Below are 27,975 nucleotides of genomic sequence, written 5' to 3'. Positions count from 1 at the left end.
TGAATCTATAACCGTACACCTCCTCCGAAAGCAAGGAGATCACACGAGGGCCTGAGGTCTTCCTTGTGGCATTGTGAGGCATGCTACTAACTCGTGATACTTGGTCACTAGGAATCTAAAGTGTGCGACCGTGGTGTGGTGGCCACATAACCAACATTACAACCTGTAACCCTAGCTGATTACTTCTACCTTGTCCACTGCGATAGGCTCTTACACAAACTTAAATAAACAGCTACTGAATTTCCACAAGCAAGTCACTAAAACTGAGGCTGCCAACACGTGTCTGTGGATCATCCCAACCGCATCGCCTGATGAATTGTGTCCATCATGCACAATGATCATGTCAGCTCCCGGTGCAAAGTCTTGCTACCTCTGTAGTAATGATGGACTCGTAAATGCGTAACGTCTATAGTATCCCATATGCTTGCAGGCACGCCTACCTGAAACAAAACCATGTACCGAAATAAACATCCGCATTGAGAGACCAGTATTAATTCTTACTACGAAGGCACTCTACACCACATTAATGATCAACTGGCCAACTAAACCGACCTTCCATGCAACCAAAATATTTCTCACTTTACGTCCTTCACACAAAGATGACACACATCAATTCTAATAAAATCAAATTAACTTCCACGCCATGGCAATATATATATATATATATATATATATATAAATATATGACAGTGAATCTGCACTAGACTCGTAATGCAGCCCACGATCACGCCGACCTCAGAATTCGCCATTCTCCTCATACGCAGGGACGGCAACGTCGAAAAAAACAGCGAACACATCCCGCCACCGCTGAACTAGCGATATTCGATGATCGTTATATGCCCACCCTGACGAACTCCTCTGCCATCTAACGACAAAAGGGCTGAAGTAGATGTCCTACCTAGCACACTCCACTGCACTGCCGAACGAAATGCTGCCTGAAATACCACTCCACAAATTGTAAAATCATAAGCAGAAACGGGGTTGCTGGAAAGTACTTCCGTAACCGCCATTAGTTACATCTTAGCCCTTAAAAATGACAGGAACTACAAACAAATGAAGGCGAAACACGCCTACCGTCACCTATAAGAAACCAACTACCAAACATAATCATAACCTAAAATCATTTATGAAACCAACCACACGGAACAACACCTAGGATCGTAAAATACAGCTCAATCAACTTAGCACGAAGCACTATGAAACAAATAACACACATTTCGTAACTAGATCGCCTACATTCTGGCACACATTGCCTCTCGGTCACCCGAATTGTTACTGAACCCAGCGACGTTTCACACCCTGCTTAGATCAAAACCAGACACAAATCTTTAATACCTACACGACTATCTATAACACAAGACACCGAGTGAAAGCGTCCACTGCTAACCGTAGTCTCGGACACGAACTTCCACTCGTCAGACTTCATGTTGGCATGTAGACACTCAACACCTCACGCGGATTCAGCAGCGACATCTTCCCTGTTTATTCAATTCTTGGAAATTTGCAGAAACTAATAAGATGAAACGCGGGCTGCGTCAATTAATCAGGCCAACCAACATCACATATAGAAAACCAACTACCAAACATTTCCATAACCTAAAAATCTTCCATCATTTATGAAAACAGGTAGGATTTCGTAAAATACTGCACAATGAACTTAGCGCGAAGCATTCTTAAACGATTATTCTATATGTCGCCACGGGATTGTACTGCACGACTCTCTTTAGCACACCGACTGACTAAGCCCACTGGTAACCGTACTTACGAACACGAACTTCCCTTCGTCAGACTTCATTATGGCACTTGCAGCACTCAACACCTAATACGGATATTCCCTGCTCGATAATTTCTCACAACTAAATTTGCAGGAGGGCGTAGACCTTCTGCTTGTTCACTTATATATTTAAATTATATCCTTTTATTGAGACATGAATAATGCAGTCATTCGAACTGATGAATCTAATATGAATTATTCTAAGGCTCCTTATTATCATCATAATGTTACTCAATAAGTTTAATAAACATTAATGTTCATTGTCTTCACACAAAAGGCACATGTATTTAATTCAACCTTTTGAAACTCCATGAAACAGAGTCTTTCTTCCAAGCTGATGGTCACTCAGCTAGTAAAGTAAGTCCCGCCTTTCAAGGAAACCAAAGGTTTGTTGCCAACTGGTCCTTATTGTGAGCCACAAGAATACAGTTCACAGCTTCCTATCCTATTCCAATAAGATGAACTTTAATATTATCATTTCAACTAAGCTTCCATCTCCCATGTGGTCTGACTGATTAAATTTTTTTATCTGGATAAGTTTAAATGAATAACAATGAAGTGCCTGTTTCCATTTGTGATCCTTACAATTACTGATTCAGGATGCTAATCTACAGGTCATCCTCTCAACCACAATGCTGTAAAAGCTGGACCACATAGTATGTAACCACTAAACTCACTTCCAAACAAACATTTATTTTGACCTATCTAAAGAATTAAACAAAATTAAACTAACCAATTATAACTTTAAATTCATTACATAATTTCAGTGCCAATTCACAAAGTCTCTTGTTTTAATTTCATGCCAGAAAATCAGCTATCACTCCCAGAAAAGCAAGTAAGCTCTTATGCAACTGGGGAACGACAAAAATCAGCACATATTAAAAATTCTCTCTTTTTGATTCAGACAAAACTAAGTTACATTCATCTACAGAAAAGTTATGAATGGAAAATCCACACTTTAGGTTCTACAGCAAGAACAGAGTCATAGCTCTATACCCTTAACATGACAAACAATCAAACATGCAATATTTGAAAATGAATAAGAAAAGAGTGAACCAACTCAAATCAGCTAATCTTCAAGACAAAAATGTACATTATAACATTTTATCTAAACATGAACAATTATGCAAATTTAAGACAGGTTTTATTTCAACAAAAATTCTGATTGTGGACTTTATTGTAATAGTGAAACTGGCATATGTTCCAAGAATTTATAAATAAGTAAGAACAATAAATTAAATAAATCACCATCTCAGATGGAAATTTTATTTTAAAACATAAAATAATATTTATAAGTCAAAGAGATTAAATATTACACAAATGTTCAAATCTTAGAAATCAGGTGAAAACTTGTTAACATGTGGTACTTTCTTCACTGGCAGTAAAAAGGTTCAAGTAGGAGTCTCTAACCTTACAAAGTTGGTCTCTGGCTCCTTGCGGATACAGTTCATGAGACCCAAAATGCCATTGAGTGGTGTATCCTGAGCTACAAGGATAATGCGATGCTTAGTGTTGCTTTGGATGACAGTCTGCATTTGTGGCAGCCAATCATAGTTCTGGGCTGCAATGTAGATCACAACTGGATTTTCCACCATCAATCCCTGAAACAGATTCCACATACACTTTCTACCAAATATTATAACAAAAAAATCATTTCGTTTACCCAAAGTTTCTTGATGAGCTGATGATCATACTGCCACCTCTGGCTTAACTGGGATTACTTTTTATTAATCATTTTGCTCTTGTCAACCCGAGGTGGTAGATTTCCTCTTATATTATGAAATGGAATTACATAACTTGTAAAATTTACTGTAAAGACATTATCCTTATTTATACAAACTGAAAATCTCAGAATGCCTTTTCAGTAATTTCACTCACATCCATACTTATGTCTTTTATTGGAGTTTTACTTTTAATCAGTTATTATATTTTACACTATGCTGTACTGACTAAGAAGCTATATCACAAATGGATGATGTTACTTTTAGCAAACATGGAAACAATAATCTAAAGAAAGAAATATTTCATTATTAACATTATTAAAGCACATCTGTACTGTCAAGAAAGTATTATTATGGTGAGCACATGCTTGAGAATGAGATGAGTGGGGCATGTAGCATGCATGAGATAGATGATAAACATTCAAATCTTAGGCATGAAAACCTGAAGGTAGGAGGCCACTCTGAAGATTGATACATAGATGGAAGGATAATATTAAAAGAGATAAAAACAGAGTGGATGGATGGGGATTGGATTCATGCGGCTCAGTAAAAGGAAATGTCATAGGCTTTTGTGATCAACATTATAAACGTTCTGCCTTACCTTCCTGAGCAAAAGTAACTTTTCATCCTTTAGGGTTTTCTCAAACACAATTTCAAGCCTAAAGCCATAGATGAACAGACTGTTTGTTTCAGGTTTCTCACGAGTCAGGATGCACGCCCCATCAGCCAGAGCACTTAAAGCAGTCTGCAGAAATTCTCTATACAGCAGGATGTTTGAAGCAATAACCAGGGTACAGTTGCGCTCATTTTCTAATTTGTGTTCCTCAACCATTATCCCTGTCTCGTTTAAGTTTCTGTGTGACAGGTTACAACCATTCGACAGGACTGTTATATTTGCCTGCAATATACAACAACCAAAAAACATGTTCAATTATTGTCGTTCTCTTTGCCTTTTTGTGTTTTTTTAAACATAAGCTTAAACAATATTAGTAAAACATTTCAACAAGAGCCTAGAAGCATCTTAATGCTATTCACAAATCTTTAACCTTCATTAGCCATGCATTATGGCTCAAGTGTGGAACAGTTTGCCAAGGGCCACAGTAACATACTACAAAAACTATTAACCAGCAGACAGCCCCATAGTACACAGGCTTAAATCCCATATTCTCACACAATAAAAGTTAATTTGGTTACATGCACATTTTGCTTTCAGTTATAAAAATTTGGTGCTTTTGGCAGTGAACATGAATATCTTCTGCTTACTCTTTTCCAAATTGGTTACTCTAACACTCAAGTTATTTTCTTGGCACAAATTCTGTGCCTTCCCATGACTCCATCAAGTGCAAACATTACTTCTTGAAGCTTAAGCTAATTAGACATATTAATAATGAACAACGATGGAAACACAGACTATGAACTAGTAGAGATTATAAGTAGGAGAGCTGGTGTAAAACCATAACAAACTCGGTTTGGTTTCAATATTAAGAAACCCAGAAGAAGAAAACACAGAGGTATGCAGAATTATATATAGCTCAGAAGATAAATCTCATAATCTCATGAAGTGGCCCAGAAACTAGGTCATATGGAGAGTCAGACAGCCAAATGATAACAGAAACTAGCTGACACCATCAAACTGCAGAACAGTCCTCTTGATGACACAAAAGCACAGTCAAGAAGGCATGAGCCAGGAGGGAAAACTTGCTGATGGATAGATCAGGCCAAAAGGGAAGGAGCCATAAGCTATGGAATGCCACATACTAATGTTCCAACCAGCCAGGATATGGACTGGTCTGGTAACCACCATAGGAATCCTTGGATCTGTAAGTAAATGAGCCAGCCATGTTATTGGGAAATCAAGAGCTGTTAGGTACAGGAACATCTAAGGAGTGAACAGACTTTAAGATGGACGGAGAATGCATCATTAATGATATATATCATATATAGTGAACTGGATGTATTCTTTGATCTACCTAACTAACCTTACCTGTACATACAAAGAGACTGTGGAAAGGGTTAGATACCAGGAGTAAAAACATTCAGAAAGGGGTTCTGCTCCCAATGGAAAACAGGGATAGTGGCAGTATACCACCAAGACAGAGCATAGCAGCAGGCAGTAGGGTTCAAATCCTGCTTGCCCACCTCACGCCTCAAAGTGGTGCCAGTGTTAAGATAGAGGATTAGTCATGTATTCTAATAGGCCATGGTACTGCACAGGGTGGTCAGTGGTAGTACAGAGGCCACCCAAGTGAACCTATATTGCTATATCTAAGAAGAAGAATTGTTGTGTTTCACAGACAGATGTGGAAATTCTGGTACGAGAACGATACTGCAGCTGTGAGGATGATGTGGTAGGAGTTCAGCATGCAAAGTTACTAGTAAAGAAGACAAGAGAGATAATTACAGAAATGGTACAGACAACATAAAAATGTCAGGAGGTGAGACAATAGAAAGGAAAAGCTGAAATCCCACTTTGTTTCCTCCTATCAAGACATGGACCAATCAACCTCAAGTGAAATAAAAATAATAAATAATGCTGACTATAAATTAAGTAACTCTGTGTCACACATTGTTACACTTGCTTTTATAAGTGGCATGTCCGCAATGATGAGATTCACAGCTGGTGACAGAAGTGTGGTGCCTTGACTGTGCAGCTCCACCACCTTCACATGGGTGACACTCGTGTTCTCCAGAGCTATGTGTGTGCAAACCCTCAGTGCAGTGTGCAGGTTCTACATTAGGTGTGAACACGTATTTCTCGAGCACAGGCTTGGTCGGGCACTTGTATTGAGTTATGGCATTAGTTTGGAGTCCTCGTACTTCCACGCCTGCTGACTGGATGATATCCAACTCCTTATACACATGTACTGACAGCACTGTCACAAGAAACAGTAAAAATATTTACTTAAACTCTCTAGTACAAGTGAATTGGTATGTAATAGGCACAGAAATTAATGAAGAGAAGGGAGTGTGGATGATACAAACAATTTTAGAGGAACTGCATTGCTTTCAATTACAGGGAAAATGTATTCTAGTATTTTGGGTAAATGAATAAAAATATGGCTGGAGATATATTATCAAAGTTACAGAATGGCTTTAGAAAAGTAGCCAGACCAATAGATAACACTCAACAGTTGTAGATTATTCATATAACCCACCTTTGTAGTTTGAAAATGTACTTTCACCGATTTTAATTTGTCTGAAAGCATATCTGATTGTAATTAAACATTGTAAATATGTGCTAATGGTTTTTTGATATGATTATACATCAATCAACTACATAGTCTGGTACACCATCAACACCTTCTGAACATTTGCCCTTACGCTTTTTGTTACCTTTTTCAACTTTAAACTCAGTTACTTGGAATACAACCATGGTTTTATTACAACTGTGGTAACATGCAACTTGAGAATTTAACAAAATTTTGGTTCAAAAATTTATGGCTATTTCTGTGAAGTAGGAATTGAATATAATGAATTCTTCTTGGGCTACCAGCCATGTCAGGTGGTTAAATGGAGAAAAAACTAGCATTTTTAAAACCGTCTTCATCCTCGTCCTCAACAACCTGACACGTCTGGTAGCCCAAGAAGAATTCATTACACTTAGTCACCATGAATGCTTCAGATAATATACAAATAGAATAATTCTGCTGTCTTCTGTGGATTTCTTATGTTTCCTGTCCCACATTTCATTTTGATTTTTTGATCATCTTGTCCTATAGCGAATAAGAACTGCAATGCTCTGAGATGATGAGAATGTAAACATTTATTATAATTCTCAAGTATGTGATAATAAAAATAATATAAAATGGTCTGCACTATTAAAGCCTGAGTTAGATAGCACTGGCGTGAAGTATATTTGAATTCGAAAACGCAAGGAATGAGACAAGCGTAATGAAAGTCGTAAAGACAGAAACAATGATACAGAAGTGCAAAATATTTTTAACAGTGTGAATTGGAAGAGTACAATTCACTTTTACGAACTAACGAAAACTGAGTACAGACGGAATTATACTATTATATGCGACTAAACCTTAGGAAAAGCTGTACACGCTTACATTAATGTATATGGAGATCAAAGGGTCTGAAAGGTAAAACATGAAAAAAGGAGAATGCCCTATGTGTGGCATGAAAATGTTCTGAAACCAAGTTGTAGAACGAAGTTTATATTAGGAATGAAAGAGGACGTTTTGGTAATGAGATACACACACACACAGAGAAATGCACATACCTGTCAGTTGATTGTCCACTGCCCATCAGGATGATAAGTGCTCTGATGATGAAGGCAGCAAGAACCTCTATAATGTTGGTAAATTTCTTCCAGACTACGTGGTGCTACAACCCTGAAGACAGCCACGTACAAGGCAATGTTTTTGAAAGGAACAGAAATATTGTGGAGGTGTGCATGCAGTTCTCCACTCCATGCTAAGAACTCACAAGCAATCTCGTCCCATCAGTACACACATGCACGCGTACAGATGAAGTCTCGTTCAAACTGAAACGGACCAACTCGCCAACATCATGGCTCTTGGTGTTCAGTTCACGGACATCAGCTTCGTCTATTGTGATCTTCTGGATATAGGTTGGAACGAGGAGACGTCGCGATTCTTCCTCAAGTATTTTCATCTGCAGTTGTCCAGGAATGCTACCCAGTCGTCTTTCCACGAAATCTTTCCCGTTTGACCTAAGGGAGAACAAGAAATCATCTACATTAGACAGTACCGTATATTAGGGAGACTTCTACTCATCTCATACCACGAGGCCCACTGGAGTTTGGATAAGGGCATATTCTAATTTGCAGTCTATAAGAGTTTCATGATGTAAAGCCATTAAATTCTCTGTAAATGTGGCAAAGTTCAAACCAGTATGGAGAATTGAGAGCTGATTAAATGTTTGCTCTAGTTCAATTTAGAACTTCAAATGGTCAAAGACTCATTTTTCCTGTCATTAACTCATCACCTTCAACTGACTTAGAAATTTTACAATTCTTCCTTGTTGTTAAAGAAACTCCTTTAGCATGTCTGTGATTGGCAGCTTATAAGTCATTACTCGCAGTTAACATTACTGATTGGCCCTCGATAACGTCATACTACATTTAACGGAATTATATGTCATTTACGAGAGTCAAAAAACAAGCTACGTGTGGCAGTCATCACACGATGACAGCCGGAAGATGTTCGTTGTCCCAACACCACTCACTCCTAGCCAGTAAGCATTGTTACTCAACATTCCAAGTAATATTCCAAATTCATAAGCTTTACTTCTATACTAAATCAAAAAGTGAAATAAGACAGAAATTCAGTGTTTAATTACGTCTCAGAAATGTGGCGTCGTCTCACTGGTCAGTTTCAGTCAATACCCGGTAAAACGAGAGTTCTAACTACGTTCATGTGTCTCAGTCTTCATTATTTTAAATACTGCAAATAAATTGGAACATAGGAAAACCTCCATACAGTACTTATGGGCCATGCGCTAACCAAATTGGTTAATAATTATTAACCAATCTGAAGGTGAATTATAATTAGTGTTACCCAAAGTGAAGTCAAATTTCGGAAGCGTATTACCCACAATAATTAACTAATGTGCCACTGTTAAATTTAAAAATGGGGTCATTAAAATACCTGATGATTAAATGATCTTTAAAATATAATCTGTCCATTATTTATTAAAAAAAGTAAATTAAGAGTGCAAAACTTTCTCTCTCACTCTAAGGGAAAAATTAAGATTGAGGATATCTTCGAACAAAGAATTAAGAATATATTTGGATCTAAGAAAAATACATGATGAGCTTCATAATTTGTACACTTTATTAAATATTATTAGACTGATTAAATAAAGGATGATGAGGTAGAATAGACACGTACATACATGGTCATTAAACCTGAAGAGAATTCTGTGTGGGTTACATTAGTAATGGAGGGAGGTTTATATTAAAATGAACCTTTTTAAAATAGGGCTCAACTAATTCAGGACAGAACACGACAACAAATATTCATATTCCACAAAAGCGAGGAATTTCTTTACCAGTTTAGCAGCTATCAACTTTCAAGACCTAGAATCATGACTTGGCCATCATTACATCCTATTTGCACATTCATCTGATTTTATAAGAAAGAATTTACACATTTTTGGGTTGAACTTTGATAAATGTATACAAGATGAAGTCATGCTGAAACTAGCCTGTAGTTAAGAGGTGATATCAAAATACAAGCAAAGAAGGAAGAGAACACGTGACTTACGATAAGTGATGTGCATAAACAGATGCCTTTGTAATCCAGGGAGAGAAGAGAAAGAAGAAAAAGTATTGGTTTCATCTGACATATGAATGAGTGACAAAATATTTGAACATGCCAAAGACGAAACTTTAGTCAGCAAATTAAACATAAAATCAACTGAAAATAGGTGAGATTTGAGCTTTGCATAGTGATGAGAATTAAGAGGGACATCTTTTGGGATATATCACGATGTAATCCGGTAGACACTAAACATACATTTCAGAGGATCCGACTGATTACGTCGAAAGGGTAAGAACCACCTTCAAAGTTGAAAATTTGTTTATAGATCATCAAAAAATGAAACAAAGAAAATTTGCTCCATCCATCTTTATAGCTCTAAATGACAGAAATGTTTCAAGTCTCATAATGTCATGATAAAACTCTCTGAGTTCTAAGTACAACCCAGAAATTAAACGTCACAGCCACTGATGGAAATCTACCGAAATACTGGAGAAGTGAAAGTTGTGCATGTCAAGATATTTTTTTTCTGCTTCCAAAGAAATGTTCGTTGAGAATTTGTTCCTTAGTAACACACTGCGAACCAAACATTTTATCTGAATGTTTATTGACACATGAGATATGCAGTTCATAGGACGAGGCCACGTACTTGTCTAATTAACTGGACTACACATGTACACCAAAGACAATGAGGTTTATACCAATTTTGAAACCATTGAGCTATATCAACCCTGACTTAAAATCTGACTTCTTTCTACATGCAAAACACAAGAACTGTAAGAAAGGATATTGTTTTATGTGGGCTGAAAACATTAAATGGAATACATGAAATATAAAGAAAAAACTCATATGATTTCAGAAGCTGCATAACTAGCAAATGTGGAATGTAGATTCAGATGAAAACAACATTGAACGATGTAATAAATATCTGAGACCCATAATATTTTTTTGTAAAATTAAAACAAAATTGTACATTATATATCCATTACATAGGGTCACAACAGTTAGCTCATTTGCAAAAACAATGTCTACTAATAAACACCATCACATATTACAGCCTATAAGGTACATTAAAACTACTCCTTTAGATTGTAGCGCTACCTACCATGGTTGTCAGCCCCGAAAGAGTCCTTGGTAGTCACAGCCACGTAGTCGTAACTCTTTATATATGTCCTGTGATGAAAGTTCAAGCAACTCATCATTAATGTGTGGGATCGAGGGCTCCAGCAACACCGTTTCATAGGACATGTTTGCAGGTACTCGCACCAAACCACTTGCCGTTACCTCAAACCTCCCACTTGCTTGCTAAACCATGACCGTAAACTGAATGCTTCCTATAACAAAACAACTGAATATTAATGTTATGGGCTGTAGGTTAACCCTTTAAAGATAAAGAGAGTACCGAAGTGTACTAATTTTAAATGTCCACAAGCAGTTACCTTGATGAAATTAAGTGTCTAGTGTTTTGTTTCTTTGTTTTCCTTATTAAATATAGTCAGCACTGCAAACAAAAGCATTATTAAGATTTTAAAACACATTATTTATTAGCATAAATCCAACATTTCCAGCAGTGGCGTGCAGTGTTATTTTCAGTAAGGGAAGCAGAGCTTTCTTCTGATTGGCAAGTTGACAGTCAATTCGAGACTTGTCAAACATCACAATTTGCACTGTTGAAACAATGGGGGTTTGAGAGTTCTCATGTCGTTTCAGTGCTTTATGAATGTCGTTGGTATCACCGAATCCAGTCTTGTTCCATTTGTTTTCCATTCAGAAACAATAGGCACGACCAACAAAACAATTTTCCTATGTTACGGCAACCGGATGGCCACTCTGTTTTCAAATACTGTTCCAAATAAAATTTCTTCACACACGATTTGGTCTGTCAAAGTTCTGGCAACTTGCATGCCTGTCGTCCTCTTTCGATGATTATTTTCTTTTCAGAAAAGCCCCCACTATTAAACCCCCATTTTAAAAGGTGTTCGACTGCAGTCACATGAAGGTTCTCTACCAACATAACACTTTAGCTATGCATGTAGTCTAATCACTCCTCTGCCACTTGTACCACGAGATTGGAAATACTTCCCTTGCACGCAGATCGTTTACTTTCTGGAGTTTAACGCGCTTCAAAATACGATTGCAGGAGAGGGACATATCGTTGAAAGGATAGGAAACATAAGCACGTACCACTTAAGACACACATATAGACTACGAATGATAAACTGTGTCATTATTCTGTAGTCCTGTGGAACTAAACATCCTCAAATACAACAGGTACATTGGTGTGAATTTTCCCAGACATCAGACTAACTGATTCCCACACTAGTTCCTGTGCAAGATATAACGAGAATGATAAACAAGTTTTAACCTATCTTTGGAAGAACTGTATACATGAGCGTACGATGAACAGGTCTCATATCATGTATAATCTATGAACAAATCAATAATTTTTCAACAGAAATCAGCATCGGAGGTGAACACACAAGTTTTCTAGGTAATAACTTTTGTTTGAAAAGGTACAACATAACCTCTATTATCTACAGAGCCTAAAACTGAATTTAATATGGTTTCTGAAACTGAGCTGTCACGATTATTGCGTGACAAAATACAGATCTTATTAAGATTTATAACATTTACTTGTCGCACTTTTGATAACATATATAATTATATATAACAGAGAATAATTTATGCCTTACTGAAAAATATATTTCTCTCACTGATCAATGCTGCCAACAATATATCGTATCTGTATATCAAACAGATTAACATGAAGATAATGTAAAATTGTAGAAGTATCCGAAGCTTAACTACAATAAATCCTTCTTGGGCTACCGGCTGTGTAAGGTGGCTCAATAAGGAAAAGAACCTTTTTTAAGAATGTGCATTTTTTCAGTGGCTAACCATTAAATTCTAAATTTAAAAATTCAAACTGCTCCAGAACTATTACTTTTAAGACAACGACCCTGATTACAAGAGAACAGAAGCATGACACAATTACATTTCTCATCGCGTAAAAGTAAAAACCAAGTTTAGTTTTCTAAAAAGTCGTACCTAAAGATCAGAAAATATTCGACAATATAAGCTGATACTGGATTAATGTTTGTGAAATTACCATCCTTACGTAACTACAGTGATGAAAGCTATCAAATAAAAACAATCATCGGCAAGCACGCTACAGAGGACCAGTTTGTTACGCAGCTGCCCTGAAGATGAGAGCAGAGATGGCTCTCAAAACGTTGGCAGAGGATATGGTTCATTCACCATTCAGCCACCTGATGTGGCTCGTAGCCCTAAGAATCTTTCATTATATTTCTACACAAAATTGTAAATGAACACTGATTACTAGAATAATGTGATAAGAACATTTTACATAATAAAAAACCTGCATTTATATTAGATTCAAAAGTAAGTCAGATCAGCCAAACTCCTCTTTCTTACTGTGCAAGTACAAAAATCATTTCAAAACACGTTTATTATTTCTATTCGTTTTCTACGTTGAGTATCCCTTCTGGTCATATTTGTAATTTTGGTTCCGAGCCCTCTATTAAAACAACATGGATCAACTTCTGTTATACAGTGAATTTAAAAGACAAATAAGGAGCAAATTTAATCTAACCATGAGGTTGCAAGAGGGAATTTAAATTATCTTATCTCAAAGGTTAATAAAATTAATTACATTACAACTCACAAGGTAGCCAGTGGCAGGAAAGAGATTTATTCCATTAATGATATATCCAGATAAATATTTCGCTGATCCATCCTCTAAGCTGATAATCACAGATCGTTCGCCAGATTTGGCACTCGGCTGTAACAGAATCACAGTACGGACATGCATAAAGAGCAGCGGAAGAACATATCTCAGTAGAGTGGAAATAATGATTAGATGTGACTGGAAGTACACATATCTGGAACAACGAGCAAATAGAAGACACAGATTCCACAGCCACAACCACAACCCTTTGGATATTGCAGCATCATTTTTGCAGCTGACCATAAGATACAGAAGTTTACGTTTATTGTATGAAATGACTTGTTCTCCATCCTTTGGTTTAGTCGTAATAAGGATCTATGGAATGTAAATAAACTCTACTCTCTAACATACCTGAATACTGCACTTCCTTATCCAAGTCACAAACGCTCCAGGTGCTTCGTTCTGTCTGGTTCTTCACATCTCCAACTCCAAATAAGCTGCTTCCCCATCACGCACACAACTGATCTTCTGAAACACTGATATTCAGACAAATTGGTCTGCCGTGTCTTCGTAGATACCAGTCCACACACACTACAGCTACAGTTCACATGAAAGTTGCTACTCAGCACATCCCCTGATCTCAAACTCCTCTTTCAGACAGACAAGGCACTCACACTGAATCTATAACCGTACACCTCCTCGGAAAGCAAGGAGATCACACGAGGGCCTGAGGTCTTCCTTGTGGCATTGTGAGGCATGCTACGAACACCCCATATTTGGTCACTAGGAATCAAAAGTGTGCAACTGTGTTGCGGTGGCCACATAACCAACATTACAACCTGTAACCCTAGCTGCTTACTTCTAGCTTCTTCACTGTGATAAGCTCTTACACAAATTTAAATCAACAGCTACTGAATTTCCACATGCAAGTCACAAAAACAGAGGCTGCCAACACGTGTCTGTGGATCATCCCAACCGCATCGCCTGATGAATTGTGTCCATCATGCACAATGATCATGTCAGCTCCCGGTGCAAAGTCTTGCTACCTCTGTAGTAATGATGGACTCGTAAATGCGTAACGTCTATAGTATCCCATATGCTTGCATTCACGCCTGCCTGAAACAAAACCATGTACAGAAATAAACATCAGCATTGAGAGACCAGTATTAATTCTTACTACGAAGGCACTCTACACCACATTAATAACCTACTGGCAACTAATCCGGCCTTTCGTGCAACCAAAATATTTCCTACTTTACGTACTTCACACAGGAGAAAGATGACAAACATCAGTTCAAATAAAATTACAAGCCCTGGCAATATAAGAGTAAAGCTGCACTCGACCGGGCATGCATCCTACCATCACGCCGTCCGAAGTAAACAATACCAGCAGAGGAACTGCGCCATCTTCTCGCACGCAGGGACGCCAACGTCTGAAAAACAGCTAAAGAAATGAGGTTCTGACGGCGGGAAGTACGAAGATGACGGTCTTCGGGGGATTTATAGCTGTGTTGGTAAATTTCTAGCAGACTACAAGGCGCTGCAACTCAGAACAAAGCCATCTCCAATTCGCTTCAGAAGTTGTCACTGCCAATTATTTGGAAGTAAATATTTAAATTCTACTATTAAGAAGGCATGTTTATGTTGCATTATAAATAGCTATTTTTAACCCTTTAAAGCCTAATGGTAAGTATAAATACCCTAAGCTTCAACAATTAATTTCCCTGCATGTCTCGGCACCGAAGATAAATGCATTCTACTCTCGCATTTCCCTCGTCCTCAACCATCCACACAGGGTCGCCAGTCTATTTTCATTTGCTATTTTGGGCAAACTGTATCAAACAAACACACAATAAAGACACAAAATTTATCTAATTATCCGTCGGCAGGTTTCATTTCGACATGGGTTCGTATTCTTTGATTAGTTAAGCAATGAAGGCCACCACTAAAAGTATTATAGTTCTAAACACTTAAGCACTGGAGGTGGAGACAGATGAGATATTACTTTCTTCTGGCTATTACGTGAGTATATACAATTTCATATAATAATTCACGGCACTCATTGGAACCACGGTTCCGGAGAATTTGACTTAAATACGTCTATACGGAAAGGAAGTTTATATATTGACTTTATTCTAAATATTTCCTTTATAGATCCTTTACAATTGAGATAAGTTTGATTAAGACATTGATTATTTAACTTGAATTAGTTACGTTTAAGATGCATCTGTGGTAGATGAATGGCGGTTGCTTCTAACCTTTCGTCCCCCCTTCCTCAACGGCGGTCTTGGCTTCGTTTCCATAGAAACGGGAAGATGCTGTCATCACTCTGGTTACATTCTGAGACACACGACAGGTGCAGGGATGCCATAAAAAGATACATAGATTTTTAACTCCAATACTTCATGAATTTCAAGGAATTTTTGATGGAGATAGAAATTTTGTATACAGACGTAAACATGTCCACGAATTTCGTGGCATCAGGGTGAAAATTAACATAGGTTGTATCTGTTGACCTAATGATGGAAATTTTGCTTAGACAGTTATAATTAAATGTAATGATTATTAATATTATACGCCACTATCACCGTAATTATAAAATGAAAGGAAGGGATGGTATGAGGACTATAATCACATCAATGATCCTGATGGAGAAAGATGACACCTGAAATGTCGCCGTAAAAGTTTTAGGTCGTACATTCTACTTGATGTTAGGATAATGAACGACGCCATTTCACTTAAAGCCAAGCTAATAATTCCCTAGAAGAGTTTTCAACTACACGCTTCTAGAAAAGCGAAATCTAGAAAGACCAAAGACAGCTCGTGTAAACAAGAAACAGATCTAATGGACCTAAACACATTAGAAAGAAAGTTGGTGTCACAAATTCTTCCCAGGTCGAGAATTCAGGTTCTCACGGCAGCGAGTACGAAGAAGACTGTCTTCTGAGAAGTTTCGGGGGTCATACTGCCTCCATCTTCAGGGCACACACAACGCAACATCGCAGAAGACAGAAATCTTCATTCTCGCCGCTGAGAAAACTTCAAATTTCGCCCTGAAGATGGAGGCAGTATGACCACCGAAACGTTAGTAGAGATCTACCTGACTACAGAGCTCAACATCCCAAAAGACAGAAATATTCATACTCACCGCTTTGAAAACTTCAAATATCGCCCTGAAGATGGAGGCAGTATGACCACCGAAACGTTAGTAGAGATCTACCTGACTACAGAGCTCAACATCCCACAAGACAGAAATATTCATACTCACCGCTTTGAAAACTTCAAATATCGCCCTGAAGATGGAGGCAGTATGACCACCGAAACGTTAGTAGAGATCTACCTGACTACAGAGCTCAACATCCCAGAAGACAGAAATATTCATACTCACCGCTGAGAAAACTTCATATTTCGCCCTGAAGATGGAGGCAGTATGACCACCGAAACGTTAGTAGAGATCTACCTGACTACAGAGCTCAACATCCCAGAAGACAGGAATCTTCATACTCACCGCTGTGAAAACTTCAAATATCGCCCTGAAGACGGAGGCAGTAAGACCCCCGAAACGTTAGTAAAGATCTACCTGACTACACAGCTCAACATCCCAGAATGTAGGAACCTTCTTACTCGCAAATGAAAGAAACTCAAAACTCGTCCTGATGATGGAGGCAGTATGACCTCCGAACTTTACTTTTATACCCTTTAAATGGAATGGTAAGTATACGTACCACCTACTCCAACAATCAGTAACACTTTGTGTGGTTCTCGCCGTAATCAGCGGTCAATTCCTTAAACAGCGTTAACCAGTTGATCTCTGTAATGGTGAAGAGTTGTGTTTTCTTCGCGGTACGGACTGGATTCTTAAATATCATTCAAGGATTCATTCGCTAACAGCATTCTGACATTCCTTTCAATCCATGAACGTACTTCAAATTCGCTACTTTTATAGAATTCAAGTATTCAAGACTATCATCATTTCCCTTCAACTGTTTACTGAGCCTGAGTTCAGTGTTTTTCATGGAACAGGGCGCCATACCCTAAGCCAGATCAGTCCACTCCACACCATGTACGTTTAACGATGTCAGAATTGCGTGGAGTTCTACTCTCACGCCTTTATGGAGTGCGCTTTAGGCTGAGAGCTAAGTTTTTAATATTATCATTAATCAGTGCGTGGCTTGCGTTACGCAGTGGTGTTAAGACATCGCGAAGAATGACGTATTCTCCTTCAGAACCCTCGAGCGTCTGCTCTGGCTAAAATTTGTTTCCTTCTCTCTGGGCTTGAGGAGATATGAAACTATGACAACTGAGAAATGTAAAGGGGAGAATAAAATTAAAATTAACCCTGAAGAAGTAGGATGTAAGCATGTGGCCCCATGGAGAGATCTCATGAACCTCTAAATTCCATAAAAGACTGGGAATTTCTTGACCTGGTCTCAAGGACTCCACTTGTCTCATTCAAAGAACATATGAACCCTGACATCTTACAGGAACATAAATTAGATTTATTGAAATCCATGGAATAATGTAGTTTACAGTATAGCTCCTACTACAGTGTACAAATGAAAGGGACATCAAAGTAATAGATACAAAATAAATGTTCCCCAGTGAATTTCAAACCTCTCTGGCAAATAGAAGTCTCTTCGGGAAATCAAAGATCAATACCTCAAATCACTGTTTTGATTAAAGGTACAGTAAATATAGCCTCCAGCTCATTTTATGATTTGAAACATTTTATATATTTTATATCCTCACTTAAATAATAACAGAGTTGGGATCAAAAGTAATTCATTAAGAACAATAATAAAGACGAATTTGCCAGACTTTAAATAGCAAAGCGTGATAACTCGCCTAGTCAAAAGCAGCAACATTTAAATAAATATTATAAAACCCACGTGATAACTGGCAGCAAAGGTCTTTAAGAATTGTTTTCCAATCCATATGAAATGGTTCTTTAACCATGCTCAAATTCGCACGAGTTACTTATCAGCAGTGGGTAAAACAATTTCGAGATGATGGAACCACCACCCTAGCAAAGAAAACAAATTCTGCGAACACAACAACTCTCTGAAAGCGACAACAGATGAGCAGAAACGTCAGATACTCGGCCGCCATCTTTCGCGTCGGTCTACTTGATCGTTGATTACATGTAGCAAAAAAAATTGTAGGCAGTCACTGCAATATGTCGTTGCCATGGCCGTGTCCAGTTAGGTTATGTATGGCCAGGTCATTATAATTATCTTTATTTCTCTTTATTATTCGTATGTTCACTCAATTTTTTTGGATTAGCTGCTTTGTGATTCATATTTTCATTCTGTCTGTGTGTGTTGTAATTTCAAAGTCTTAAGATAGTATAATTGCGTCATATTGTGAATCAAATATTAAATTAATTATTCGGTTTTGTCCGTCTAATCATTTTACAAATAAGATAATTAAATTATCATTTTATGTCCCACATCAAATAATCGATTTACATTTGGAACATTTTTACAACGTGTTTCGGTTTCATCGAACCATCTTCTGGTGTAAAATTATATCGACAAACTTAAAACTCAATTACAATTTCGATATAATTTTACACCTGAAGATGGTTCGGTGAAACTGAAACATGTTGTAAAAATGTTCCAAATGTAAATCGATTATTCGATGTGGAACATAAGATGATATTTTAATTATCTTATTTGTAAATTTTAAATATAATTGTGATTAGACGGACAAAACCGAATAATTAATTCAAAGTCTTAAATTTAGACAGCTATGTTTCAAACAGTTGTGTGGTTAGTGCACATTCCCAGTTTCACTGTAAATTTATTCAAGATCAAACATTTGATGTCTTCTTCAGTGTTTCAACTTCTTGTGCGTAATGTGTAGATCTATTTGTAGCTTATCATTTCTCTAGGTCAATACTTTGTTTTGTATTATGTGGAATTTATATAATAGTACGAATTTTACTTTATAATATATATTGTATTATTATTTTTATTATGACTTTTTCCACATCTATCGTCATCTGACTGTCTTATGGATCCATGAAATGTAAATAAATTATTATTATTATAGGAATTACTGTGCTTAATCTAAGTCCCTATAACTTGCATGTCACTTTGATGATGTTCACATGGCTTAAGTACACTTCTGCCATTAGAATAATTTCATACAAATAGAATAGCATTAAGGTACGCCACAATATAGTCAATAAAAATATACTCTGCCACATTTATTGATTGTGCGTTACGGAACGGACATAATTAATTTAAACTGTGTCCAGTCTGAATTAATTAGTATCTTATACAAAGTGTTCAAACGTAGAGCTTGGATGAAAATGTAATGATTTAAAGAAAAAGGTCCATATATGGGGATTAAATGTAAGATGCTGGTATATGAGGCTGTGTACCTTGGCATTAGTGCAGTTGAGCAATGGAAGGTTAATGAGTTTCATAAAGGTGCACAACATGATAACAGTTTATGTTCTGGAAATTAAGTGAAGAATTATCATGAGATACCATTTTGTCCTGAAAATAATTATTATAAATTTTCAGGCATGCAGTGTTCTAATTCTGAAGTCCTGAAATTATGATATCAGAAGTCTGCAAGTTTCAGTCTGGAATCTGCCAGTGTAAAGACTCTCTCCTGTTTTGTGTGTTTGGTGCACAAGAAATGTGCTATCTAACAGAATTATGTTTAATTCATAATTTTACAGCAAGAAATTGATATTATCAAAGTAGAAAATAGAGTGAAGAAGATCCCATTGGTATCAACACTGACGAGGTTTACATACCATCGACATTTTCTGTAAAGAATTTTGAACCGGAAGTAAGCATTGCTGTTAGCTTTCATTTGCATGAAATGGTTACAATGAAACAACTTTTCTTCAGCTTAATAATGTTGCAGTTTTGTGCTCTGAACTGGATCACAGGTTCGAAGTGAATAGTCTATTGATTATCTTCACCTACTAAGTGATAACAATCGGACATAGTCGTAAAGAATGTCTGTTCCATTTCATGTAATGGGAGGGAATAGCATTGACTGATACATGTGTGGTGGTTCTACAGAACTGCACAGATTCACCGAAAGATGTACCTGGTTCAGATAGTGAGACGTGTTACGATGGAAATCAGGTCGTCGGTATAAACACAGAGGATGTCACAGATATAGAAGTTGAGGAACACTCTGTGCCAGTAACACAGGTTATCTTATTTTCACTGCCGAGAACATTTTTTACAAGTACACAAAGTCACTTTTGTAGGATCTGAGTTTTTCACAGCGGTGACTCTAATGATGACTGTCTTCTGGGTTGTAGCAACGTGTAGTCTGGTAGAAGTTTACCAGCGTTTCAGAGTTCCTTGCTGCCTCCGTCGTCAGGGCGATGAGTTGGTAACCTGTCAGATTACACGGTGCTACAACCCAGAAGACGGCCATCTTCAAACACACTATTGAGTTTTTCATCTGTTGTTCTATCTGTCCATCCAGAGGAAATGACCCACTTCTGGTGAATGGATTTTGAAGAGTGCTTTCCAAAATGTGTTCAGTGGATTATGTTTTGTTGCACATTGCTTATAGAGTACTAGTTTTAATCAGTCCTTAATTTAGGAAAGTAATTAAATATTGAGTAGATTATGAAATGTTTTAAACAGTGTTATAACCACAGGAACATTGTGTTTCTTCATCCCCTCCATTAACCCTTTGAAACCAAAGCTCATCTGAATAATTTTGAAGAATTCATTCCGTATCACTAAGAAAGCACAACTCTTCAACATTACAAAGATAGCTGGTTATGTTAGGTTATGTTAGGTTGGTTAGGTTAGGTTAGGGTAAGGAAATAATTGCTGTTTGTTAAAGTAGGTGGCGCATGTAGTTACAACTGGGCTTTAAATTGTTAAGCATTGTTTTGATAGTACATCCTGCCACTGAACATAGTTTTCAGGACAGTAGACTGATCGACACCCATTTCTTCAATACCTGTTGGAAATCTTGGGTCTGCAGAAGACTAACATCTGTAAGTATAATAATGACAACCGGAAGATGGGAACAGAACCAATATTCAAAACACTGTTTATATCAAATATAATTCAGACAACACACAATGTCCAGATTGTATCATCAGTCTGCTACTGTCATCATTGCTTAGAGAATCATCAGTTGTCCTGTTATAGACCCAGAACAGTAATGATAACTCTATCCTGCTGTGTAGGAACAGAGTGTAACAAAGTTATGAAGGAAATGAAGTTCGATCTGCTAACATTCATAGATTCTGAAAATGGTTCTGCAGTAAGTGACACTGATATTAGGGTAAGCTGAGTTACCAGACTGCACTTACAGTGAATCTTGCCTAGGATGATGAACCGTGTGGTTTAGTCTTTCCACTGGAATGAGGACTGTCTGTCTGTATGCGGTAGCCCTCTAGTGGCCTTTCCATCAACTTTGAGTTACAACTGACCAGATGGTCAATCCTTTACTGTTCTGTAATTTCCTCTTCTCATGTTCCTTTTATCTTCTCTCTTTCGATGGCTTGACATTCCTTTGCCTGGTCCTGGTGGACCATCTTACAGGATGGGGTTGTTAATAGTTGTGTTGTCTGTGCCTGTGAACTTTAACGGTGCGTGGGCTAAATACTCGATGATGATCTCTTGAGGTTGAGGCACGTTTGGGATTAGTGTCCCTTCAAGTGTAAACAGTTTTGTTTGTATGTATTATTTTATATTTCAATACAATACAAGGTTTTAAGACTCTGAAATGCTGGTAAACTTCTACCAGATTACACAGCAAAACATCTGAAAAGGCAGTTATGTTTATTTAAGCTGATTTTGTGAAAATATATTAACAAGAGTAGCAACACTATATGCTGTTAGTCAAAATCCATCAAGACAACTGCATAACCTCACTTCCTGATACTTAAGTTCCCACACACAAATTAATTTAACTTCTTGTGTGCCAGTTTTTCTAACAAAATCTGACTGGGTCAAGAGAACTTCAGTTTGGACATTACGGCATGGAATGAGAATCTGGGAAGATGTGGCATAAGTGACATTTGCAAGTCTTCCATGCACTGGAGATACGATGCCCCTGAACCTTGTTCCTACCAGGCTGTCATTCAGGAGTCCAACCGATGCATATTGAACTCAGACCTGACAAACTAAATGCATTAGCACATTTACAATATCTCGATAATTTTATAACCTAGCATTCATGTTATGTAAATTCTTCATGTACCACACAGAATTAACAGTTTAAACTAATATGGAGGCCCATAATTCTTGCAATATTTATAAAACACACCTTCCACTAAATTCTGGTCATGTGATGGGGTTTGGTAAGTAAAGTAAAGTTTGTCCCACTATACGCCATGTAGGCGCTTGGGTGGAGAGACGGTATAGCTCCTCTCTTCCTTGACCTCGGCACTAGATGGGGGGTGTGGTCAGCATCACGCTCCGGTCGGCTTTACCTCCGGGAAAGGACCCCCGGTACCCATCGTAGAGGAGGCTGGGTGGGCCCCAGAGGCTAGAGGAAAAATCCTCTGCCCCCGTCGGGGATCGAACCCCGGTCGTCCAGCCCGTAGCTAGTCACTATACTGACTGAGCTATCCAAAAAAACATAATTATCACCTTGGTTTCAGACTCATTCTTTCTCCTCTTCATGTTATGTTCATCCAGAAATTTTTCTCATTTCTTTAACAGAGTCCTTTGAGTGAACATCAACCTTTACACAGTGGAGAGAGTCCATATGCATGTAATGTGTGCAAAAAATCATTTCGTCAAAATGGTGGTCTCAGGACACATCAAGTCACGCACAGTGGAGAGAGTCCATATGCATGTAATGTGTGCAGTAAATCATTTCACTCAGAGGGGTCATATGAAGAGACATCAAAGTATATATCATTGAGACTGTTCTTATGTGTGATGAATGATCAGTGCATACGTAGTACATAGTATCCTAAATCCTATGACATGTAAGATATTTTCCTGCCCTGAGATTCTGAATAAATGTCAACTCGTGCAGAGAATATGTTCCGATACTGGAGTAACGTCTTACCTGTTCACACAAAACAGAAGATATATTTGAAAAAAAGAAGATTGGCAAAAATAAACAGCTTTAAGGGTTTCAGTGAAAGTTCTGTAAGTTCTTTAGAACTATGAAACTAATATATTCGTCTCAGCTTATTTGGCCTGCTCTTCCAATCCTCTTTGCCTACTAAATATGATGCAACACTAATTCATTCAGAACATAACAGAAAAATCTTAATAACAGACTCCATGCAGCAGAGTTCTTGAGTCATCAAGGAATTCCCAGTCTTTCATTGAACCCTAAGTTTCACAGCTTGAGACACTCGAATCAAATACACACACTTTAGAAATCTCGAAAAAAGACTTTTAAAACAAATGCTAGGTCGGAGAAAACATAACATTAATCTATTTTAAGGGATATATTTTGTTTCATTTACGATTCATTAAGGTTACAAGAACAAGAAATAAAATTCTAGCTGGAATATTGCATGGAAGCGAGCACGAGGAAAATTTCCACTTAAAGCCGTTGTGCACAGTTAATCTACGAAAAATTTTTATAAACAAGGTTATACGAGAAATTCAGATTACACATCACGATATAAACTTAAATATTGCTCACAAATCAAACTGTGCGAAACACGAAGTATTTAAACATACCATAATCTTCTTTCCTTTATACTCCAACATAATACACGATCGCCCAACCTCCTGACCGGCTCCCCTGAAAAAGAAGTGAGGTTAGGATCGAATATTTCCGAAAAACCAATATTATTCTAACCTATAGCTAGTGTAAGATAACAGCATTAACATACAAAGGACATACTTGGGACTCGGGCTTTCTTTTAGTCGACATATTTCGCCTTACGTTTCAAACCAACAACGTAGAACACACAATTTACAAACTCAATTGCTCAATGCAAAATGGGCATAGAGTACAGAGTATAGAAGTTCGTAAACAATCACAAGGTACTGTAACCTGTACGAAAGACTTTCTAATGGAACGTCTGAAGAAAATCTACTCCCTCCCAAACCTGCTCCACAGTCCAGGTATTTCTTCATTCAATTGTATGCTTTTCTCGACTGTTACGAAATGTATATGTTAATCTCTGTGTACAGAAAACCACGCGTCAGTTTCTTATATTATGAGAAGAACACCAGATTCATAAGGAACCACTAAAGTAGACTCATGATGTAATTTATGTTCTTGACAACCAAATATGGTGCTTATGCGATTACAATCGCGGTGCCCGAATTTATAACTTGTGTTGGGCAAGGCCGTGGTTTAGGCAACACGGAGTTTTCCTCCGTGGCATCCCAACAATTACTCCATTCACACACAGAAGAAGGCAATGGCAAACCACTTCTGGATCATCTGCCAAGAACGTATATGAACAGGTCCCAGTCCGAGAAAAGGATGGAAGGATCCTGTTCATATGGACCTGTCGTCAGACAGAACACTACAAATAAAATACAGACGGATTAAAACAAATAATTAATATAATATTCACAATATGACGCAATTACACTATCTTATCAGACGTACGCCGCTTTCGCACTACGAAAACTCTTTTATAGAAGCTTAGCAGCAAAGAGACGTGAAAACTAAGCGAAAGGATTCATAATTCATATGACAGCCTAACAGAGGATGCGTGATATTAAAATATGACGAGAATCGAACTCGAGCCGGAGAGAACGAAAATACGTCCCCGTGACAAAATCTAAAAATGTGAAAATCGGCGCTTCTTGTGTCTACGTGCTCTTTCGGTCGACTCTCAAGAGTCCATGTGCGTTGTTTGATCTTAGTTTACGAAAAAGATCAAGATGGCTGCCTCCATCATCAAGGCGATGAGATTCAAGGTCAACATAATTTAACCTCGCCCTGGATATCTATATTAACGTCTATACTTGAGCTTAACACACGCGGTTCAATTTGTTTGTACGAATGATTTATCATTTATTGGTTTCATTGACATAGAAATGTTAATTTTCACCGGAATTAATTTCATCCTGACTAGAGTAATTTTGTTGCTACTCTGTGCTGTGTAATCTGAGCACTTACGTGAATTAAGAATAAGCAACGAATCCGATTAGTTTAATTTCATGTTAATATTTTTGCTGTTTCTAAATGATTACAATAAACTTTCAGCCCTTCTCAACTCTTTAAATCCCAGTGGTAAATGTATATACCATCTGCTTTAATAATAACTATCTTAATTTTGTATTTATGGATATCATATGATTCTCACTTTAACCCTTTGAAGCCGAAGATCGTCTGAATATTATTTACGAATCCAGTCCGTACCGCGAAGAAAACACTACACCTCACCATTACGAAAATCAGCTGGTTAACCCTTTGAAGACGAAGATCGTCTGAATATTATTTATGGATTCAGACCGTACCGCGAAGAAAACACTTCACCTCACCATTACGAAAATCAGCTGGTTAACCCTTTGAAGCCGAAGATCGTCTGAATATTATTTACGAATCCAGACCGTACCGCGAAGAAAACACTTCACTTAACCATTAGAAGTCGAATCAGGCGGTACCACATAAGATTTAACAAAAGAACATCCCGGTCAAAGCCTTAAACATAAAAATAAACTTTGTGGGATTTGAGGTTCTGACGGAGTTGGGTTGTCAAGCCTCTGGGGCTTGTTGGTAGATACCAATGTTTCGGAGGATCTGTTGCTTCTATCCGCAGGTCTGAAGAACTGTGAGCCCAAGCCCACATGGTGTCCGAACTCTTCTGTTATTTACCTGTACTCCGATCTTAATCTGTATGTGACAGGATTTAATCTTGTACGATGGACAGATACATCTTTCAGCTCTGTGTATGTGGACGATACTTTTTGGCTTCATCCACACACGTGCTTAATTCTCTAGCTAAGATTACAGATGCTTACAAATAAGAGAAATTCAGACCTCGGTTTATTTTATTTAATTATTTTATTTTTTATATTCGACTTTAATGACTTTGACTGCAAGATAAACCAGTTACGCGGGAGCAGCGTGTTCGAGATTCAATAATACGTGAGGATGATGTTCATGCCCTGATCCGGGTAGAGAATCTGCCGTGTCAGATGGTTCTTGAACACAGGAATTATTATTTTCTGCTCGATGGAAACCCCGAACAGTTTGAAGCCCAAAATTTGTCGAAATAATATTCAAGAACGCAGTCTGTACCAGGAATGAAAGACAACACTTCACAGTTAAAAAGAGATCGGTAGTTAATGACAGTTTGTTACGAGAATCGAAGCAGTTTGAATTGCTAGTCCTCCTAAGAGAGGGGGCCTATATATTTAAAGTTTTAAAATACATGATAGATCTGTTTTGTGTGAATTTTGGGGAAAATATTAATGGGAGTCTATCAGAACATTCAGTCTACAGAAGGAAACGATCAGTAGCCATAAACTGTAAGTGATTGTAGAAGTTTGTATTGTTCAATAAACCAGTTTCTATGTATGGGCTTGTACACTTTTCTCTGATCCTTACTGTCAAAGCTCCTAAGGTATATTAGGTTTCCCATATTTTTCATTCAACATTTCAAGCTTTCGAGGCTCTTTAAGGTTTGATAATTGTGTTGGTTAATCAGAGCACTTGAAATACATTGTTTCTGTGTTCTAGTACCATAATGTCAGAAGAGATATTGTACATTGATCTGAATCATTCAAACAGAGATTCCTTTGAAACACAGGGAGTCAGAATGATGTTCATAAGAACATAAAACATGCTGATGATAGGAAACTTAAAACTGTTTGTCCACTTGGGTGCGAGCAGTGGTTGTCAGCTGACGTGCCACTGAGAGAAATGGACTCGTCTCCGGGAGAGCTGCGCCTAGATGCTACGTGCGTCGAGGGAGCGGGTCCCGGCTGGGAACCGGGGCCCTTGGCTAAAGGTTTCAGCGCGGTGGGGTGATCTTTAGTGGGGAGCGGTGTCGAGGAATCCAAACTTCTAACTCCCCAGCGCCTGGCCCAGAAGAGGAATGCCTTCTCGACACCAGGACATGATCAATCTGATTGACCACATCCATACTTGGTACCTTCCAAACAAAGGACAAGTTTCTGAAGTGTCCTTCGAGCCTTATCTTGCACATTCTGTCTCCTAAAGGCTCGAAACCTAAATAGCTTCGTTTTTATCCACCCTGCCACGTCCATCCCATACTTCAGCACCTCCGTCATCATGTGGCCACGGTCAGTGTCGCGGTTCGCTTCCGAGTCCGTGAACGTTTGCCAGGGTCCATTACCAAAATGATCCATCCGAGGCTCTTTTGAGAGTATCCTAACAGTACTCGTTTTCCGGGGTGGGGTTGTTATAACCCCAAGCCCCAACCTGGAGGACCAGGGTATCGCTCTTAGTCTGGCGCATCGCCTTAGACCTGTCCGGCTTGGGTGACCCTACCATGAGCCGAAGCTCCGGCCGGCATAGCCCTTTCACACGTGAGCTGAAGTGACTGCTAGAGATAGAAATCCCAGCGAAACGCATTGGACCCTTTCAGACGAGAGCCGCGGTGAACCTGTGCGAGCGGCTCATCAGCCACTATGCAGCTCTCCCCGCTAGAAGCGGCTT

General features: G+C 38.1%; 2 protein-coding genes and 2 long non-coding RNA genes across 16 annotated transcripts in view; 2 read left to right on the top strand and 2 right to left on the bottom strand.

Annotated features, from left to right (window-relative positions):
- Window positions 1–4: 4 nt before the first annotated feature.
- On the bottom strand, window positions 5–14,862 carry LOC147871725 (fatty acid synthase-like). Of its 10 annotated transcripts, none has more exons than XM_087360310.1 (10): window positions 14,677–14,846; window positions 13,825–14,529; window positions 13,411–13,527; window positions 10,831–11,059; window positions 7,930–8,176; window positions 7,724–7,835; window positions 6,075–6,368; window positions 4,097–4,393; window positions 3,185–3,375; window positions 5–436 (listed from the first exon to the last, which is right to left on the bottom strand). In XM_087360310.1, exons 7-10 carry the CDS (start codon window positions 6,087–6,089, stop codon window positions 367–369), a joined length of 573 nt encoding a protein of 190 aa, XP_087216436.1. In that variant the 5' UTR covers window positions 6,090–6,368; window positions 7,724–7,835; window positions 7,930–8,176; window positions 10,831–11,059; window positions 13,411–13,527; window positions 13,825–14,529; window positions 14,677–14,846; the 3' UTR covers window positions 5–366. The 10 variants fall into 10 exon arrangements, with proteins under 10 accessions (XP_087216436.1, XP_087216433.1, XP_087216438.1 ...); XM_087360307.1 differs by having other exon boundaries at window positions 7,724–8,176; window positions 13,825–13,949; window positions 14,304–14,529; XM_087360312.1 differs by having other exon boundaries at window positions 7,724–8,176; window positions 14,774–14,862.
- Window positions 5,037–6,733, top strand: LOC147871726 (uncharacterized). Its single transcript, XR_015538379.1, has 2 exons — window positions 5,037–5,315; window positions 5,790–6,733. It is a non-coding gene; the product is annotated as an uncharacterized LOC147871726 (long non-coding RNA).
- A 328-nt stretch (window positions 14,863–15,190) lies between the features above and the next one.
- LOC147871724 (uncharacterized) lies at window positions 15,191–26,871 on the top strand. The gene is made up of 2 exons (XR_015538382.1): window positions 15,191–15,435; window positions 23,082–26,871. It is a non-coding gene; the product is annotated as an uncharacterized LOC147871724 (long non-coding RNA).
- The window catches only part of LOC147871722 (structural maintenance of chromosomes protein 6-like), a 37,157-nt gene continuing 31,359 nt past the window's right edge, over window positions 22,178–27,975 (bottom strand). For 2 of the 4 annotated variants that reach the window (XM_087360279.1, XM_087360282.1), the window contains 2 exons: window positions 24,066–24,129; window positions 22,178–23,436 (listed from right to left, as the gene is read on the bottom strand). The gene's annotated coding sequence lies outside the window, so the exon portion shown is untranslated. The remainder of the gene's footprint in view (window positions 23,437–24,065; window positions 24,130–27,975) is intronic. The other 2 variants (XM_087360280.1, XM_087360283.1) reach the window with 1 other exon arrangement.

The sequence above is a fragment of the Zootermopsis nevadensis genome, unplaced genomic scaffold, assembly GCF_977971745.1.
Source record: "Zootermopsis nevadensis isolate Lab colony 2312 unplaced genomic scaffold, Znev_1.0 Znev_ptg000042l, whole genome shotgun sequence".
NCBI lineage: Eukaryota > Metazoa > Arthropoda > Insecta > Blattodea > Termopsidae > Zootermopsis > Zootermopsis nevadensis.
This window is presented reverse-complemented; position numbering and strand designations above follow the sequence as displayed.

What these genes read in the sequence shown, in the direction of transcription:
- LOC147871725 (XM_087360312.1), bottom strand. An exon ending in AGTTACTTTTGCTCAGGAAG is followed by an intron (nt 3,376 to 4,096) that starts GTAAGGCAGAAC and finishes AATCTGTTTCAG; the next exon opens with GGATTGATGGTGGAAAATCC. An exon ending in CCAGAGACCAACTTTGTAAG is followed by an intron (nt 437 to 3,184) that starts GTTAGAGACTCC and finishes TGTTTCAGGTAG; the next exon opens with GCGTGCCTGCAAGCATATGG.